The sequence below is a fragment of the Callionymus lyra genome, chromosome 13 (genome assembly GCF_982586985.1).
Source record: "Callionymus lyra chromosome 13, fCalLyr1.hap1.1, whole genome shotgun sequence".
Taxonomy (NCBI): domain Eukaryota; kingdom Metazoa; phylum Chordata; class Actinopteri; order Syngnathiformes; family Callionymidae; genus Callionymus; species Callionymus lyra.
Window position 1 is genome coordinate 11,913,341 of NC_141830.1, and position 20,256 is coordinate 11,933,596.

The window sequence follows — 20,256 nt, forward strand, 5'->3', positions numbered from 1 at the left end:
TTTCCGGTCCACTCTTGTCCATGTTGTGTCGTCGTCAGTATTTGATCAATTTATGATGGAGCTATATCTCCGTGAGATAAGTGTGTGTGGTTGTTTTCAAAGGGCGTACGCAAAAACGTTCCAGCACACCTGAGTGAGGAACCTGCTGTTGTTATCTTTGGTTTCTATTCACTCTTTTTTTCCCTAGTTTTTTCAACAAAAGCCCGGAGAAGAGGAGTGAGTAGAATCACCAGGGGTGGCTTTTTTAATGGGGCTTCATTATAAGTAAGATGTTTTGAGGGGTCACCAAGCCAAAAGAAAGTAAAAAGAGGCTAAATAAGATGGGAATACTTGAGAAAAATAGATATTTTCCATTAAATTATTGAATAAACTAAAACATTTTGATTTATAAATGTATATATATACATATATATATATATTATAATATAATTTTGAAAATAGAATAAAATTATACTTTCAGTTTCCATTTAAATAGTTTTTAAGAGACACAGAAATTCTCGTAAAAAAAAAAGACGAATGGAAAGAAAAGAAAAATAATTCCTAAACAAAATGTAAAAATCTAACGTATACACAATATAATGGTTAGATAGCTATCTGAAACATTCGTGACTACAGACGGTCCAGACAAGCCCCGGCGGTATGAAGCGCCAGACTTCCTCATAAACTTGAATGCGGCACTCTCAGCCTAATGCACTTTGGACTCTTGAGGATCTCGATGGGCCTCAGGATTCCTCTATGAGGTAAGTAAACTGTCATAACAGACGTCTTTGTGGAAGAACAAAAAAAAAAAAAAGTCTACCTGTGTTTTCAAGATTTGTGCATGAATCATCAACAAAACAAGGTACTATAAATCAAAAAGGATTTCACAAATTCAAAGTCACAGGTCCCGTGTATGAAGCCAAAAGATTTGCGAAGAATTTTCGAATCATAGTCTCTTGTTCTCTACTTTTGGTGTTTTATTTTGACAATTTCCTAACTATAAGTTGGTCAAGCTCTGCTACTGATGGGAAAATAAACAAAGAGTTGATACTCCATTCTGGTTCAAAGGGTTTCGTTTAAGGTATATCAAAATTTATTTTAAAATGATAATTTGTCCCACAAGTTGAAATTCCAGTTTCATAAAATCAAAAAATCATCATCAAAATAATATCCTGAAGTTACAGTAAGTACTCAACTAGAGAGATGTCATCGCTATCACCTGTGCCGTCCTTGAGTTTTCCCAAAAACAGCACAGGTAAGTCTTTCCTCAGCCAAAATGACGGACGATCAGACTGTCAGAAAATGAAGATGTATTTGTCTGATCCGGACATAGCTTTGTGACACCTCCCCTGGAGAAAGCCTCAGTGCCTGGGGGGGAAAGAGTGACACACACATACACACAAACACACTCCAAGGAGGAGTCATGGGGTAAAGAAAAACAGGGGGAGGGAGTACCAGAGAAAAAAGGAGTGCAGCCCTCTCTCAAACGCACACCTATCCCGACTCCTGAGTGACACACACGGCTCAGTTGAGCAATCACTCGCGCACACACAGGATACTGAGGTTTGTTGAGACACCGTGAGAACAGCGAGGGAGTGGACAAGACCGCGCACAGCCACTGGTTGCTTTCACTCACTCAAGCCGCCTTATGTGTGGCTCCTCTCAAGGCTTTGCAGTAAGTGTCCATCATCCTTTTTTCAACTTCTTTTGTTACAACTGAATGCATCATCCTGAGGTTCAAACTCCCCAGGAGATGCATTTGTAACAACTTTTGTGTTGAGTATACCTATTCTTGACTTACATTTTGAAAGAGAAGTTCTGCTGTGTCACTGGCTTCTGTGGTTTCGATGTGAGCTGTCACATTTGTGACACTCATTCCGAGTCAGCTGTGCTCGCACACTTTAGCACACTTCATATAACCGCTTAACTGATAGTTGTGTAGTTATCTTATATTAGTTTTAATATTTATTTTTACTTCTTAAACCATTTATTTCAAGTGAATGCTGATCTTTTAGGCAAATACCGTATTAGCTTATCTTTCACTATCTCACGCTGACAGGAAAAAAAACTTCTGTGACGAGATATGAAAGCATTGTTTTTTTATAATCACATTGTTTGGTTCTCTTCCGCCTCACAAGTCACTTCCATGTGGTCATGACTCAGGTGCTGTTGACCGACAAGTGAGGGAGAAGAATAGAGAAGAAGGGGTTGAGAAAAAAGCTCAGTCTCTTTCAGTTTAGAGGAAGTCTGGTTGATTCAATGGAAGTGTTGGTTTCCTTGTGAAAGTGGTTCAGCTCCGGGGCCGATGCACACAGGAACCCCCCTTACAGCCACAGGATGTGTGGGACAGTGGGGGCGAGCAAGCAGGAGGGTCCTGCTTTGAAGTTTGTTTGTCCGGTAGAGTTCCGATGTGATATTACAGTCTGACTCTCCGTTTCTTCTCTAGGCCACCACATCTCCGTGCACCTCTGTCATGTTGACGTCTGAAGCCTCCCCGCAAAGCACAGGGGTCATCGTGGCGGCGAAGCCAGACAGCCCGGATTCAAATATGACCTCCTGGACGGAGTTGGACTTTGAAGACCAGTGCACTTACATCGTAAAGGACCAGCCTCTGGAGGAAGAGTCGGAAAACAAGACCCGGGCAGAGAGATCCTTACCAAGAAACCTGTCCCTGAAGCGCAGTGTGAACTCCACAGAGGTACTAGAGACGTCAGATGCGACCTTATTTTTTTGCGTCATGACAACATCTTCGCATCCTCTCATTCATCCTCAGGCGGGAAATACTTGACTTGTTGTCGTCTAATTTCAGCGCTTCCTCTGACTTTGTGTTTGTTGAGGCAAACAAGTAGACAATGGCCGAGCCCCTACAGCACACAGCCTCAGGTCTTCTTGATTAGTAGCTACCACAGATTCCCAGCCCTTTGTCCTAGCGCTCAATTACACCGTAAAGACAACCACTGGTACCCCACCTTATGGATAATCCTGATTAAGTATGCGACATTTGATTTGAGCAGTGGTCAAACATCAAGAAATAGCCCGGCCAGGTGTCCTAAGAGCAGATATGTTAAAGTGAAAGCTGAAATGGCGTAAAATATCCTGACAGAGTATAGATAGCCTCCATGGCTATTCCAGCCAGAACCACCTTATCATTGCTTAAAGGGATTTCAATTTAGAGCTCAAGGTGCATTGGGCTGGTCGGGGGATGCCCGTGACACCTTATCCTCTCATCCCCGCCCTCAGGGTGTGAGACGCGGGGGTGAGTTTCACACCTGGAGGTAGCGGAACAAGAGTAGTGGTGAAATTTTAATATGGCCAAGAAACTTGACGAGTGATTGGCTTATGAAATATTCAGCATGTGAAGGAGAGGACGGGTTTTTTTTTCAAAGCCAAGGAAAGGAAAGCGAAGAAATGAAGTGATTGTGATTCTCATTTACTAGTTCTGTTTTAACCCCTTTTTCCCTGAAAAGATAAGTGATAATTCCATGAATCTGCTTCATACTTTCAACACCTCTAATCAGAGTTATAATATTGTTTTCTAACAGGTACTTGGTGTGACCAGCAGGGAGTTGATACCTAAAGGTACAAGATTTGGGCCACTAGTAGGGGAGCGGTACACCAATGAAACACTGCCAAGAGATGCCAACAGGAAGTACTTCTGGAGGGTAAGTGGCGTTTAAACTAACTGAAAGTAGCTATGTGAAAGTGATTGCCTCGGTTGTGTGTGTACTTTGTACATCTGTTTGCTGGTTCACACACACAGCTGTTTCGTTTTAGTGACGTAGCGATTCCTCGCTGCGCTTCTTGCTGCCAGTAAATACACAGCGCTCATGTCTGCGCTTCCCCAGGCTGACTCTGACTAAGCAAGGAAGTGGGTTTGAGCCCAAGAACTTTTTTTTTGCAGCATCAGTTGAGTTGTCAACACATGCGCAGCTGGGTCTGCTGCTTGCACATTTAGACAATGAGGTTGGCACCAATGTGTTGGAGGTTTCTCAATTTAAAGACAAATATAGGTGTAAGAGTTTCCTTAATGTATTTTTTTTTTTTTTACATATTTTATTTGTTAATTGTTTAACAGATTGATGATTTTAATAATAAAATGTAACTTAATAATTAAATAATGAGATGAAAAAAGAAAATAAAGGAAACTATATATGACTGAGACATTGTTTGACTCTGTCTTGTCAGCAAAACATATTTACTTGGTGTCTTAAAGCAAATATCTTATGATCAATGAAAACACACTTTGTAACCTTTAAAGTTGGTATGATTTAGAAATGTGCTTGTATGCATTTTTTGCTTTTAGTTCTCGCAAGCAGCAGCATTGAATCCATACAAGATGTTCAATTTGTTTGTAAATCAAAAAGGACGTCCCCTTCATCAACATGTAAAATGTATTCATTAACCTTTTGAGTTACTTTGCTAACATGAATACAAACAAACAAAAATGTACAACTTAAATCTATCAATAGTTAGGTTTTTGTTTAACAATCTAACACACGACCCGTTTTTCATAATTCTAGGAGTTGTGGGTAGGACACACTAATAAAAGACAGATCAAATTTTCTCATCAAATAAGACTTTAAGATCTAACTAATGCATCCTTATCTAGTCACAATAATAAATTAGATTGTAGATTTGATCATGGTTTAGTTTCGTAAGGTCTAAGCAGGAATCAGATTTGGTGTTATTGTACACAATGTTGCAGTGACAGTTGCGTGTTGTTCCAATTGAATCATGTCAACAAGATCTGCCCCATCAGGATTTGAAACCTGTTGCCTAATGCATTCAAGTAAAGCCTCACATCTCTGACTCACTTAGGTCTTTTCTGAGGGGCACCTTAACCACATCCTGGACGGTTTAAATGAAGAGCAGAGCAACTGGATGCGTTACGTCAACCCAGCTTGCACGGTGGAGGAGCAGAACTTGGTCGCCTGCCAGAATGGTTCGGAAATTTACTTCTACACCATCAAACCTCTACGGCCTGGTCAGGAGCTTCTGGTCTGGTACTGCAGTGAATTTGCCATGCGGTGCAACTACCCACCATTGGGGCAGCTGACGATGGACTCTAGCGGTGAGTGTTTGCCACACTTTAACAGCTTCTGCTGTGCTCATGCACAGTCCCCAATCAAACAGCGCGATGGCACACTCTTTGTGTAGGTGTTTAAGAAGTTACTCAGTTACGCCCACTGCCTTTTGTTAAAGCGAGGCACAAAGGAGGAGAGTTGAGTCCTGAAAGCAGAGAGGGGCTGTCTCCAGGTGTAGGCATAGTGCAACAGTAAGGTGACACCAATTTTAGGACTTAAGGCAATGTTTCAGTTTCCCTTTTTCCCTTACTTCACATTGAAACACAGCTGGCATACCAGTGACACATGGAACATGTGCAGACAGTGAAACAATAGTCAGGCTGTGAGCTGTCAGTCAGCAATCACCAAAACATTAATTTAAATATATGTCCTCACACACACTCACACACAAAGGAGTGTTTCCATTGCTGACAGCTTTCTGACTACTCTTATTTATTTGGGCTCTTAAGGAGGAAGTGCTCCAGTGACTACTTGAACTTCCTGACAAGGCGATCTGCTGACAGATTGATATCTCACGAGTGTCTGCTGTTTGTTTGCTGAGAGTTGGCTAAGAACAGGGGGAGGGTAGCAGAGGAGATATAGTAGATAAGAGCTGCCTTTGTGAGTGAATAAAATACACCACCTTCGGGTCCTTCTTTGACCCCTTAACCTTCTCCTGAAAAAAAGCTTGAGAGCTCACACCTCTTGATTCACAATGGTAGTTTAGAAATACTTATCTCACAGTTAATTACTACAAAATTACAGGCTCGGGGGTTGGTGGCAGAGAATGTGTGTATTGTGTCCCCTTGTGGTTGGAAATAGCTCTGAAAATAACCAACAGACACAGATACTGTTTCTTCTCTGGTGTTTGCTTTCATCTTACAGACAGACAAAAACTCTCAGGTAGATAAAACTGATTCGCACAGGTCTTATTTAAGTCCACAGTTAAAGAGGCTCCTCCTATTTTTTGTGTCTTTGTGGTACCTTAGTCATCCTTCTGAGGTAACAATGTTTTTAACAGACTTGTAAAGTAGCCTCAATAATATTTTCTTGAAGTTAAAGTTTCCTCTTTTGATCCACAGAACAAAGTCTGCCCCGGAAGACAGGTGGAAAGCGAGGACATAGTGTTACAGAAATACTCAGGGAAGAGCCATCAAAGGCCCATCTAAGTCATCACAAACATATGGATAGTCCTCTGTCACAAAGAAACACCACAGTTTATCCGTTTTGCCCACAAGTTGTCTACCCAATCCAGCCCCATTCAGATTCCATCCACGGTCATCTGTATGCCCCGCTGTCGTCGCTGCCATCCTGCAGCCCTCCTTCTAAAAAACCCACCTTAAGAAGTCCTGTCCCGTCAAGCTTGCACTTCAGCTTCCAACAGGCTCCTGCTATAGCGAAACCATTCCATGACCAGAATCCACCTGAGCGCATTTATCCAGATCTGAGACAACCCTTTTTCCTGCCTCCCTATTCCCTTGGTCTGAACAGCCTCCTACCTCAGCCCTACACCCCCTATAGTGAATGCATTAAACCATACTTATCTATGCCTCCTCACCTGCTGCCTTTCGATGGCTATTCACAACTTCTTCATCCTTCATCTCATGAGCACAAAGACATCAGAGTTTCACTGTCAAACACAAAGTCAGACCTCATTCTTTTACCAAATGGTGAAGAGAAAAACAACAAAAACCTCACATCGAAGAAGACAAACTACCTCAAGAGTTCCTTCGATAATCTGCGAGTGCATGCGGACCTCCCTGGTACATCATATGCCAAAACAATGGCCTCTTCAGTCAGAGCACAACCTTCTGTAATATCAGGAGGGTGCTCACCACCAGCAGCCACAGCTCCCTCGTGTGACCGTATTGCTTCAAAACCTACTTCTGCCATCCAGAACAACACAGAGGATGTGGTAGATCTCCGAAAAAACAGACAAGTTGGACACATCATCGGATACAAGACACTGTCATACCCTCTTACCAGGCAAAATGGAAAGATCCGATATGAGTGCAACGTCTGTGGAAAGGTCTTCGGTCAGCTGTCAAACCTCAAGGTTTGTAGAACTACTTATTATATCTTTTTCTCCCTTCAATAAAATTTAGCAAGTTAAACACCTAAACAAAGTTTTAATTCATTCAAGGGAACTTATGTTTTAATAATTTAAATTTTGGTACATCGGTCACAATAAATAAAATGTCATACTTCAACACCAACCCTCATACAACACAAAACCACCCTAAAAAAAGACACCCTAATTCTACACAAGTTTACAGATGAATTGCTGACACAAGATTAATTTGCTAGAAAGAAGAATTGGGAACGGCAAAGCTTAAAAACTCTGTGGGTTACCATAGCGTTATGAATTGAGGGTAATTTAGCCAAGACAATGTATTCAAATTAGTTGGTGCCCTGACCTTGATTTAGACACGACACTTTAATAAAAGTACCTTTGCTTTGTGTTCCTTAGGTTCATCTGCGGGTTCACAGTGGAGAACGCCCCTTCAGATGCCAGACCTGCAACAAGAACTTTACTCAGTTAGCCCACCTACAAAAGCATTACCTGGTCCACACGGGAGAAAAGCCTCATGAATGCAAGGTAGTGAATTTATACATACATTTTTCTCTCGGATTTCTCAAAGTTTCTGAAGCAATTAGAAAACTTATTTTCCTCTGTTTCCTTCCAGGTCTGCCATAAGAGGTTCAGCAGTACAAGCAACTTGAAGACTCATCAACGACTCCACTCGGGTGAAAGGCCTTACCAGTGCAAACTGTGCCCTGCCCGGTTCACCCAGTTCGTGCATCTAAAGCTTCACAAGCGCCTTCACACTGGGGAACGTCCTCACCGGTGTCCCCATTGCCCCTGTGCCTACCTTCACTACTGCAGCCTGCAAGTGCACCTCCAAGGATTTTGTCCTCTTTTCCCAAATGCCTCCTACAGACATTCCCCTGAGGAGCTACACCGTGTCAACTCGGAAATCGATAGGTTTGACTTAAGCGAGGCAGCAGAGCAGCTAGAGACGATGACTCTGGAGACAAAGATGGACAATCTTGATGTCATTGAACTCATACAGAATATGGAGGATGAGACTTCTGGACATTGGGACAGTGTCCGGGGTATGACTAAGGTGAGTGGCCTCAAATCAGGAAAAAAGGGCCCTTGTTTTAAGGTGCAAGCGAACTCTCTACCTTTGCATCCAACTAGCATCAAGCTGGAGTCAAGCTGCATGTCAGAGCCCAAACACAGCTTTACTAATCCAGCTATATAATCCTCACAGGTCAAGTCAGCAGCTGTCTGTTACTGCCCTATTTGAAGTAAAGCCTTCTCTCAATCACATATTTTCTTGTCCATAATGTGCAGAAAATGTAGCGTGCCGAAGAATCAAAAGTTTACCAGCAAGTCCTGGAGTTTATTGTTAATTTATTATATTCCTAATATTCAATATGCCTTGTGTTTAATGATATTTGTATTAAATAAATGGAAGAAATTTGACAATACTGACTGTTTCATTTGATTTTTTTTTTTTAATATATATCAGAAGAAGATAAATGGCTTAAGTGGCTTCTTTTAATGTGGAGGAGCAGTGGATCTAATTTTAGTCATTCCTATTCCAGGATGACTAAGCTCTTCACCTTATATCTATGAGAGAGTCCAAACAACTCAGGTTGCATTTGTATCCACTATGTCCTTTTTTTGCATTCACTGCCCAGTGTTTGTGACAATAGGTGAGAGATCATAGACCAACCTCTGATTCAGGTGATTTATCTTTTGGCTGAGCTCTTTCTTTGTCTTTGTAAGCACTGAAATTCCTGGCCTTAGGAAACTAACAGCATCACATTATCTTCAAAAAGAAGCCCCCTCTTTGTCCTCTAAAATAGGTTATTTCAAATGTCAGTTTCAGTAGGCTTTGACTGGAGGTTAACAAGACGGAAACCGTGTATTAAGTTTTGACAAGAATTAAGAGGTAAATCCTGTTCACAAGAAAAACCTACACACTCACTGACCCATTTTCTCATATCGATAGCTTTGCATGTAGTTTCATTTGACATCACCACAGCAATGACAAAGCTGAGATGCTTGTGGCTTTTCTCGAGAAAACCTCTCATCACATACTGAAACAGTGGTAGGTTGATACTGACACTTTCTTTCCTGCGCACAACTGTTGATCCTCAAATTACAACTTAAGAGGGTGTCAGATGGCGTATTGTTTAAATTGGTCATTCGATGATGCAAGAACATCCTGGCTGATCGGGTGGCAAGGGTTACGTACAAAAATATTTCTATGTTGAACATATTAAAATAGAAAATAGATTAAATCTGCATGGCATGAATTTCCTGCTTGTGACACAATCAAAATGATTACCAAATATCTACACCCACACAATAACGATCACAAGCTGATGCCTGAATTTCTTGTTACTGCAGAAGTGAGCGAGTAAACTATTATTCACGATTATTTCTGTTTTAAATTAAAGCGAGTCAAACATAAACAAATTTGTATCTGGTATTTCTGGGAATGTATTTATAGCTATTCTAAAGAAGTGCTTGCTAAACAGAGTAAAAACCCACAGATACACTTAACCACCAAACATAGTTATCCCTTTAATCACCCTTAATGCAACCTTTAAGCCAGACGTAATTCTTATATTGTTCATTTTCAAATAAAAGCTTTTCACTTTTAACAGATGACCCAAAAAAAAACATTTAATCCAATGGAGCAAGAGGAGTTAGAGAATTGAAGACTGGGTGAGGCTTTAAATGTACCATACTGTAGAAGTTTCTTTTATTGGGAAATGTTATATATTAATTAATTATTAGAATTAATTTTAAAGACATATTCTTATTCCTTTTATTTTTTAAATTGACCATATCTTAAGGTATAGGTTGAACTTAATTTTGATTATTTAACATAATTTGTCTTTGTATTTTTAAGTGTTTTTTAAGTGTTAATCTTGTTTTGCCTTTCAACATATTAATTTAATTTACATTTTGAATCTTTTTTTATAATACAATAATATAAAAAGCAGCAGAATCCCATGATACAATGAAACATTTGTGTCACAATTTTAACAACTAGAAGAAAAATCTTTACCTATTGTATTTTTGGTTGAATAATAAAAGTAGAAGATGTATAGGATAAAGTACACGTAAGTAAGAAAAGCAACCAAAGAAGAACCATACACAAATTCACTGTGTTTAGACTTGCATGGCATCATTTTTGAATCAATAATGTTACTACTATAACAACTATATATATATATATATATATATATATATATATATATGACAACTATAAGTACCTCGGTGTGTGGCTGGACAGTAAACTGGACTGGTCCTGCAACACAGACCATGTATATAAGAAAGTTCAGAGTAGACTGTACTTTCTGAGGAGGCTCCGATCATTTAACATCTGCAAGAAGCTCCTCTGCATGTTCTACCAGTCTGTGGTGGCCAGTGTCATGTTCTATGCTGTGGTGTGTTGGGGTGGGAATGTGTCCAAGAGGAGTGTCAACAGGTTGGACAGATTGATCAGAAAGGCTGGCTCTGTGGTTGCAGCAGGACTCACTGGTGACAGTTGCAGAGAGGAGATCACTGAACAAACTACTGTCCATCATGGATGATGACAGTCATCCTCTGAACACCATCATCAGTGAGCAGAGAAGCAGAATGAGTGCATGAATGCTCCTCCCATGATGCAACACTAATAGACTCAAGGACTCATTCATTCCTCGGGCTATTAAATTGTACAATCCTGAGTTTGGGGGCAGGAGTAAAGGGGAGTAAAAGTATAATGATGTTCTGTTATATGTTAATCTTTGTATCCTTTGTCTTTGTTATTTTAATTTGATCTATGTTCTTTATCTTTATCTTTAGACTTAGATTGTATCATCTTGTTCTTTATCTTTATTTCTCTTTGTTCTTGTTCTTATTTTGTTTTGATTATTATTTATAAAAAATTGCTGTATTTGCTGTGGATAATTTGAAAAAAAAAAAAAAAACTATTTCAATCCAGATCAATAAAGTTCTACCTACCTACCTACTAGCTGGCTGAATTTTTTATAAAGGTGTCGCGCGGGTTTACTCCAGGCACTCCGGTTTCCTCCCACAGTCCAAAAAAAACACAAAGGTTAATTGAGAACTTGAGGGAAACTGTCCGTAAGTATGAGTGTGTGTGTGTCTATGGTTATGTGTCTTATGTGTCCGTCTGTTCAGGGTGTGCCCCGCCTCTCGCCTAAGAGAGAAAAAAAAAAATCTAAAATGACTCCTCGGGTCCAAAATATTAAAATCAATAAATAAACTTCTATAAAAATCTCTGGAAGTTGGTGTTATTAAATACATGTTTTATTACACTTAGTTATTTTAATTAACACCTTATATTTCTCTATTTTTGGTTCTGAATAATCTACAGTTTAGATGTATGGATGGATGGATATATGGATGTATGGATGGATGGATGGATGGATGCGGCCAAGCTATAAGGAGAACGAGCATCAAAAACTTTAACTAACTAACTATATGTCTATATTAGAGACTGTATTTTAAAGGGTTATAATGGTCTATAATGGTTTAATTATCACATTGCTTTTAATGGGGTAAAAACGTGAAACGTAACCCCTTTTATTATAAATAAATTAAATGTGTTAGTATATGTGTCCTGCATTGGCCTTCCCGATCTAACTGTTGTCTAAAGACCCGACTAATGTTTTGAAAACAAACGATAAATAAATAACAGCCATGTCCAAATGATATAACGCTGAATTATTGATCTAGAAATATCGGGATACATGAGCGATGCATTATTCAGGGCGCAAGGGAAACCAGAGAAATAAAGGCGACGATGGCCCCTTTAAGTGACGTCACATATTTTTGGACCTGGGGGGGGGGGGGCTCAGGCAGCGGGAGATGAGAGGATGCAGAGAGAGAGGCTGAAAGGATGCCCCGAATAATGTCAGCGGCGTGTCGTTCCCTCTCCTCCGTGTCATGATCAACACCTCCGGGCCGCTCGCCCGCAGGATGCCGCCGGCGAGTCGGCGGAGCAGCTGCTGGATCGCCTGGTGTCAGGCGGTTCTGTTCGGCGCGTCGGCTCTGGTGATCCTGGCCGAGCGGATCACTCGTAAGTGTCGAACCCCCCTTTTGCATGTCGCGCGGGATCCGAGCACGAGCGCGTCCCCTTCGCACAAAACACCGCAAAGGTGTGTTTTGGGAACGTTTCGTCGCTGGGATTACGACGGCGAAACGTTCCGTCATATAACTCGAGCTTTATATCGGGTCAGGTGATGCTGGAGCTCGGAACAATGACACCGCTGGACACAAATGTACTTTGGGGGGGTGACCCCGGGAGGGAGCAGGGGGTCAACCAGGCAAACGCTGTTGGAAAGCGATGCTCGACATCCGTCACTTCAATTCCTTCCTGAGAACGTTGGTAATAAAAAAAAAACGTTACATTCCGAGCTCATCTGCATCACTGCGATCTCGAGAGAATTTCCTGACTAAGCAGATCAATGGTCCAAGGACAAGAGAGATGATGCTCGAGATGTGACCTTATCTTTGGACTTTGAGGGCCCCAAAAAAAACATGCGCCGGATTTTTTGTTTACCAGGTCATTGATTTGTAAGAGACCCTACCATTTACCAGAAAGCAAAGCTTAGGTTTATTTATTATAGTAAATTTAATTATATTAAATTATATTCTTAGAAAGTCCTGTGAGTAGTTTACCCAACAATTTGGGTAAGAGTGTTTCACAAGAGCTTCAAATGCAAAATCCTTGCTCACAAAATTCAAATTTCCACACATTTTTCTACTCACCCTCATATCGACCAAGGGTTGGGATTAATTTTAGTGTAATCCTTTCCTTTTTGGAGTTATAGACAAAAATGTATGTTCGTTTGAATGAAGCGACTGAAGCTTAGTTGTCTTGACCTTTAAAAGACGCACTTACAAACATCAAAAACTGCTCGTCTGTAACGTCCATCTTGTGCCGAAGCCTCGACGAGAGGAATTGCTCCGAAAAAAATGTAACAAATCTATATTTTAAGATTGTTTTTAGCAGAAGATACTAGGCCATCGGCGTAAATCTTGCGCATGAGCACCGACAATAGAAATGTACTTCAATGTGGAAAGACTTGAGGCAGCAGTTAAGAGACCTGGAACTTCCGCTACAAATAAACTTCAAATATACAGACATAAGTTTCTTTTAGAAAAATTCCTTGTGCCAAGGTTATAATACAAGAGTGACGTTACAGACGTATGGAGGTATTTGGAAGGTTTCTTTTTGGACGAAGATGAAGACATATGAGCTCCAGTCATTACATTAAAATGAACAAACATTTTTTATTATAACTAAAAAAAAGGAACAGATTACTCTAGAATAATCCCAAGCCATAGTCGTCATGAGGGCGAGTAGAAAATGAGTGAATTTTGGGTGAACTATCACTCCAAATTCAGTACTAGTATATGTGCACTACAACCTTATTCTTTCTAGTGCGTCTTAATATACTGTAAGAGTACCAGATACTGTATGACTTGTCACAAGAAAATATAAAACATTCTTAACAGGTACAAATACATTGAAATTGTTCTGATGATCGTCATTATATTTGTACCATTTTAATTCACATAATGTAAGACAAATATTTTTCCACCTGTAGCATAAATGCCTTTTAATATTGTCTTTTTTTACTACCCGAAAAATATTCCTTCACTTTACATTGTAGTTGAAATAAATACATTTACATTTAGTTTGGTCTCTAACTTGGACAACATTGAGACCTACATGCTCAATGAAGTACAACAACTTGGTCCAGGCAGCATCTTCGCACTACTATCAATTTAATAAGAAAATATTAATTTTTGCAGACTTTAAGACACTCGGAAATTGCATTGCAGTTGCATTGTCTTGCAACCGTTGAAAAAACACGATGCAGCACTCATTGATTAAAAAGTACTGATTTGGCGTTAGGGTTAAAGTGTACAGCTGGAGTGTGTTGATATGGTTACCTCCGTTTGAACACAAATACCTGTTAAAGTTCTTTCCGGTAAATGTAAATCTGTGTATAAAATTGTGATTTGATTACAACTTGTGTTGGTCTCAAACTAGAAAACTTTACACTCAGTCTAAGTCATAGGCCAAACTATTTTATATTCATGTATTTAACTGGCACTTTTTAACCGTCTTAACAGATTGCTAAATCAGTTTTCTCTGCCATTATTGGAGACTAATTTTAGCGTCAATCCTGTTTTTCTTTCACTCCAATTTTGATCTCTGCTTGCTGGAAAACAACCCCTTAAATGACAGGATGTAATGGTGTTTATGGATAATTTGGACTAGACTTAAAATATTTTTATTGTTGCACACTATGTTTAGCTATCACCTGCATTGCATAATGCATTTTTGACAATAACATTTACTGGTCAATATATCGTCTTCAGCTGTGATGTTCTATTGTTCTTAGCTTCTGTCGTGACAAACGTTTGCTAGTTTTGTTTTATAACAGCCATTTCAATTTTTCCACCCTCGTGCTTGCTTTCCAAGTATGCCGTCCCTTTACTTTGACACGTGGATGAATAGATTCATCAATCATCACCACCATCACTCCCTCAGATTCATTTTCTTTTCTCAACTTCAAACAAAGTACTGTCACTTCTGAGCGTCATGGATGTGACAGAGAATGATGGGCACGTTCCTTCCCTGACGCCGAGCTGTGTTTAAAGTACCTTATACAACTCAACTAAACCAAAGGTCAGTTCATCATTTCATTAGGCTCTCAAGGGGAAAGACAGGTCCAAGGACAGTGCTGGCCTCTGCAGTTTTTTTTAACAAATCCTCACCTTTAAGCTCTGTTTCCCGTATCATTCACGATAGTGTTTCTGTTTGTGTGCTTGCAGTGATCTACTGTTTAGGGTTTTATCTGTGGAATGAAGAGACCCAGTGGGCTGGACTCACTCTGGGACTCTTCCTGCCGGGAACAGCGGTCCAAATATTAAGCGTGAAGTGGTACTATGATGATGGCGAAGACCGACGGCTTTACATATCCGTTATACACATCCTGCATTTGGGTATTTTCAAAAGGTAAGCTCACCTGAACCCGCATTAGGAGGGCAAGCCGCCTGTCATTTTTGTAATTATGCCTCCCTCCCTTGGCAGATTATGGGACTGCATGAAGTCTGTGTTGCACAACCAGGGCTCCGTGGCCGAGCTGGGTGCAGCTGTGATGCAGCAGGCAGATGTTGCTGCCCTTTGGCTGCTGGAAGCTCTTATTCTCACACTGCCTCAGAGCCTGTTGCAATCCTACGTTGTGGTGTCTACAGATGTGGGCATCGATTCTCCAGGTGGACTTTGGTTCCATATAATTTCCAACTGTTTTAAAGTGACCCAAATCATTGTATCCCTTCTTTCTCCCGTTCCTCTATAGTGGCCTACTGTTGCGGTCTTTGTGTGCTTTCCATATCCTGGGCTTTGGTTTTGTACAGCCGTGCCTGCTGTCTGATACGACCGGGCCATCTTGCCATGCCTCCAGCCGCTCTACTATGCCAGCTGGTATGGCGTGCTGGTATGCTTGCGGCCAGAGTCACTTGCCTCATGTTCTTTGCCAGAGTCTTCAACTGGTGGGTCTGCGGAGTAGTAGGTGAGTGAAGTCTCGTCTTCCAAAACATGTGGGTCACCGTCAATCATTCTGTTAAATATGTGATCTTCAGGTTTCCATTGGCTTACTGCGTCCTTTTGGCTGGTCTCTCAACAACCTGACATCTGCACCGGCCCGTGGTGTTGGCGAGCCTTCAACGGTCTCATGGGTCTCGTCCACGTCTTCCTCTTTCTCAACGTCAAAGATGGTCCATCCAGGTTCCGCATGGCCAGCTTTTATGCAGTAGGATATTAACTTTTTCCTACCTCTGTCAAGGAGGGTATTTCATTCGGCGGCTCTTATTTATCCTTGCAAAAAAAACTAAAAAGCAAATGAAAAAAAGGTCTATGACATTTTCAAGAAATAGTCATGAAACAAATACCATTTGGATACATGAACCTATTGAAATATTTGGGACAATGCTGATACCTTCTGTCCCAGTAATGTCATTGCCCCAATGATATTCCAAATGATCAAATTGCATAGATAAAATACATTTCTGCAATCTGATTAGGCTGTGTTGGTGCTTTACTACGTTAAAATGTGCACCCTCACGGCTTACACAAACAGACTTCTGCATGCATACTGTCCTCATTGTCCTCCTCACCTTGACTCCTCGGCTTTCAGTAAAGCTGTCTGCAAGTGATGAATGGTGTCACCTTCTCTCCTCTCTCAGTTCATGTTTGTGGAGAACGCCACGCTGCTGCTGGCTGCCTCTGACTTCCTCAGCGAAGCTTCCAGGGACAATCTGACCCTACCCGCCACTGTGCTGTGCAGCTTCCTCGCCGGTAAATCTTCCGTCACTCTTCCTGCGCATATAAACTTAATGGTTATTGCCTCTATTACAGTTGCTCCGATTCAAGTTGGTGCTTCTCATGTGATAACCTACCAATTACTTATTAATAGCAGGCAATCGAATGAATTATAAATGATAAAAGCAAACATATTAAACTTGACGGATGGATAGAAAGAATTACATAACCAGGTTGGGATTGTAAGAATCCAAACGTATGAATAATTTGTGAGTTGTTTTTCTAAAGTGATGGTATCAGTGCGCAAAGTCCACAGTTTTGGTCTCATTTAAAATTTACCCAAGTACCTAAGTACAATTTTTTGGGCAACAATTTGGCATTTAGGAAAAATAATATTTGCACTAGTTTACATATTTAATAGAAAACTGTCACAGAGATACATTTTTTTTTGCCAGTTATGGCATCTCCAGGTGTTGTGGGACCTTACCAAAACTGAAACAAAATTTGCTTAATGCAAGTCATTGAGCGCGATATGTGATACGTTATGCATCGCCAGATTCTTGCCAATACACAGACCTGCAAGAAGCAAGGTCTTACTTCCTGAAAAGTATTGTGTCGGTGCCCCACATGTAATAAAAGCTGTCGTAGAAGTTTTAAGTTGTGTACTGTGGGATGCTGCAGCATGTTGAACAATAATAGTAGATGTTTCCAGATAGCATGGTATATAGTTGGTAAACATACTTATTTGATTTCCACAGGTGCCTCCTCGCTAGTCCTCTACTACAGGTTCCTGCACCCCAAGTCAACAGAGATAGCTCAAGGCTCCAACCACCACCACATGAGCAGCACATGCATAGAACAAGGGGAGTCTTCCTTCTCACTGGGAGACAAAAGCTTGCCAGCAGCTTCCATACAAAACCATGGTAGCCTCTCTCTATCAGGTGTCGCTGGTTCACTCCTTGAGCACTCAGGTACATGTAGAGGTCGTCCCAACAGCGCATGCCCTTGCTACCACCACCACTGGCTTCTAATACGGTTGGCCATGAAAACAGGCGACTTGGGAAAGATCAACAGAGCGTATGGGCCGGGTGGCGCAGCAACCATACTGGACCTGGAGGAGTACAACCCGGATTTTAAAAGTAACGAAGGACTAACCATCACAGCCGGAGGCAGCTGCGAAGGCATATCCATCTCCGAGTCGCAGGGGAACGGGATAGTTCCGCTATCGGACTGCAAAGATGAGTTCCAAACCGTAAGCGAGCCTTCATCATTTGACAAAGCAGAGGATGACAGCCTTGAGATGGAGAGCCCGATGGAGTCCCCCGAGTCAGATTTCAAGCGCAGTTCACCAGAGGGCAAATCTGTTTTTGGAGACAGTCCAGAGCCATATTTTTGCCCCACAGAGTCCAGTTCTACACTCTACTTCAGCGCTGATCCTCAGTCTCCGAGCAGCGCCAGCAACCCTCGTTTGGACAGGGACATTGGGGGACTGGAACATGGAGTGTGTCTCAGCTCCGTTCCTAGTGATCCAGCCCTCCACAGAGATGTCCGTGGTCTAATAGGACGCGTTGGACCCCGATGCACCTCCACCCCTAGACTTGACTCTGGTGTGCTCGACTCTCCCTCCAACGTACCACATCTCACAGGTCCCAGGAGACAGCTAATAATGTCCCGGCGAGACGAGGATGACAGCTTTTAACACTGGAGGAAGGTTATCGGCACAAAACTTAAATACAGAGGACTTCATTTGCAGCTGTGTGATGTAAGAAGGAAGCCTGTCACATATTTCACCACTGTAAGTCTATATTTAGCTCACTTTTGGATGTTGTATATGCAAAAGAGTTGGCGAGAGAGTACAGATATCCAGTTCCATCATCATCAACAGTTTTCTGAGAGCAATGTTTTCGCTACATGCACATATATTTCAAGCAAGTTTATTTCCAATCCACCTTTATACCGTGAAGGCTAATTGGGGCATAAATTGCTAATATTCAACGAGCTTCATGTTCTTTTCCAGTCGCTTGAGACTTCAATTTATTGAGCTTTACACGTGAAAAACAAAGCAAATGTCGCATTTACTAACTATGAAGTCATTTAATCAGGAAACAAGCGACGCATTGTCTTAATTTAAGGTGCACTTGTCCGATTTTTTTAAAAGCCCAGGTTTCTCTAACACCATATGGTGTTTTGCTGTGATATTTTCTATATTTGCTGTTTAACAGAAGAAGCTTCACTTTGAATTATATGCTGTGTTTTTGTTAGAACCATATGAAACATATCTCAGATACCCTCAAGTATGCTTTTAAATATCACTCATTTAATCATAAATGTCAATGAGATATTTGTGATAACTTTTTAATGTGTTTTTTGTTTCCTAAGGAGCGACTTTTTTGTGCGTTTTGGGTTAAAAGAGATGATTTTCACAAAATTAAGAGTGAAATAATGCTAAGTTTATACCATGATTGTCAGCTGTGACTTTTGAACTGTGAAGTGAAGGCCACTGGTGGCTTTAAATAAGCAATAAATTGCCTAAATAATTACTGTTTCAAACTGTGTTTTTTATTACTTGGTTCTTGGTTTAATATGTCTTGTCTTTTATTGTACCATTTAACCACAGACATTATAGGAAGAGCGTAATCATTTTCTTATGACTTAGACAAAGCCTGTGTCGTCAGAATAAAAGATAAAAGTAGGTTCAGGCTTTTCCTTGATTTCCTGGAACTCCAGTGTTGTTCTCAGTTTTATCTTGACCTTGAAAGTATACATTTTAGTGAGTATTGTTTTGATTGTTTAAGCGCTTTGTGACCCTGGTCTGGAAAAGCCCTATATAAATACAAATTACTTACTTACATAGTTGGGAGTTTGTGTCCTGTCTTCAACTGTAAAAAAGAGCAATAAATGTAACATCTAAATCCAACTAAAAGAAGAAAAAAAACATAACATTGTTTAGGAATTTCCATATTTGATTCATGTAATCATGTATACAACATTTTATTGATACCTTCACTCGGTACCAGTTCCTAAATGATTTTCTATACCAATTTTAGAAGACAAATTCAAACAAAAAGGAAAATGACATTAGAAATGGAACAAATATTGAGTTAAAATGTTCAGGTCTGTTAGAATTCCTCTTGAAGCCGCTTTCTTACAGAAAAAAAATATTATTATCTTTTCTACTTGCTAACAAGTGAAAAATAAATCTACCTTTTTCACATGTTAATTTTTCTTTTTTTTTTTTAAAATCAGCACAAACTTCGATCATACTTGGGTACTGAAAGAAAAATCATTCGGTACTACTGGTATTTCCTGCAATCATTTTAATTATTTAATTTGAACAAACAGTGTCTTTGTAATAAGTAGATGTAAGTGATACAGAGTGGTATATAAAACCAAGGGATAGGCATATATTAGTTTTGCAAGTAAGTAATTAAGTAATTTTTATTTGTATAGCGCTTTTCCAGACCAGGGTCACAAAACGCTTAAACAATCAAAAACAATATTCAATAATAATAATAATAATTCAATGGTCTCCTGGATTACGGACTATCTTACTGATCGACCACAGTATGTCAGGCTGAAGGACATCAAGTCTGACACTATGGTGTGCAGTACAGGAGCACCTCAGGGGACAGTACTGGCCCCTCTCCTCTTCACCATCTACACTTCAGACTTCTGCTACAACTCAGAGCTGAGTCTCGTCCAGAAGTATGCTGACGACACTGCCATTGTTGGATGCATCAGGGACAACAGCGAAGACGAGTACAGGAGTCTGATACGTGACTTTGTGGACTGGAGTGAGAGGAACCACTTGCAGCTGAACACCTCAAAAACCAAGGAGC

At 40.5% G+C, this 20,256-nt stretch overlaps 2 protein-coding genes across 2 annotated transcripts; both read left to right on the forward strand.

Moving 5' to 3' along the window:
* The first annotated feature begins 1,438 nt into the window (after positions 1 to 1,438).
* Positions 1,439 to 8,534, forward strand: LOC148067379 (PR domain zinc finger protein 1-like). Its single transcript, XM_087806463.1, has 7 exons — positions 1,439 to 1,654; positions 2,426 to 2,677; positions 3,522 to 3,641; positions 4,798 to 5,050; positions 6,125 to 7,098; positions 7,513 to 7,641; positions 7,730 to 8,534. The coding sequence occupies exons 1-7, from the start codon at positions 1,628 to 1,630 to the stop codon at positions 8,309 to 8,311; spliced, it is 2,337 nt and encodes a 778-aa protein (XP_087662589.1). The 5' UTR covers positions 1,439 to 1,627; the 3' UTR covers positions 8,312 to 8,534.
* A 3,445-nt stretch (positions 8,535 to 11,979) lies between these two features.
* Positions 11,980 to 18,955, forward strand: xkr5a (XK related 5a). Its single transcript, XM_087806168.1, has 7 exons — positions 11,980 to 12,157; positions 14,929 to 15,112; positions 15,188 to 15,372; positions 15,456 to 15,668; positions 15,739 to 15,908; positions 16,342 to 16,453; positions 17,176 to 18,955. Exons 1-7 carry the CDS (start codon positions 12,025 to 12,027, stop codon positions 18,114 to 18,116), a joined length of 1,938 nt encoding a protein of 645 aa, XP_087662294.1. The 5' UTR covers positions 11,980 to 12,024; the 3' UTR covers positions 18,117 to 18,955.
* The last annotated feature ends 1,301 nt before the right edge of the window (positions 18,956 to 20,256 follow it).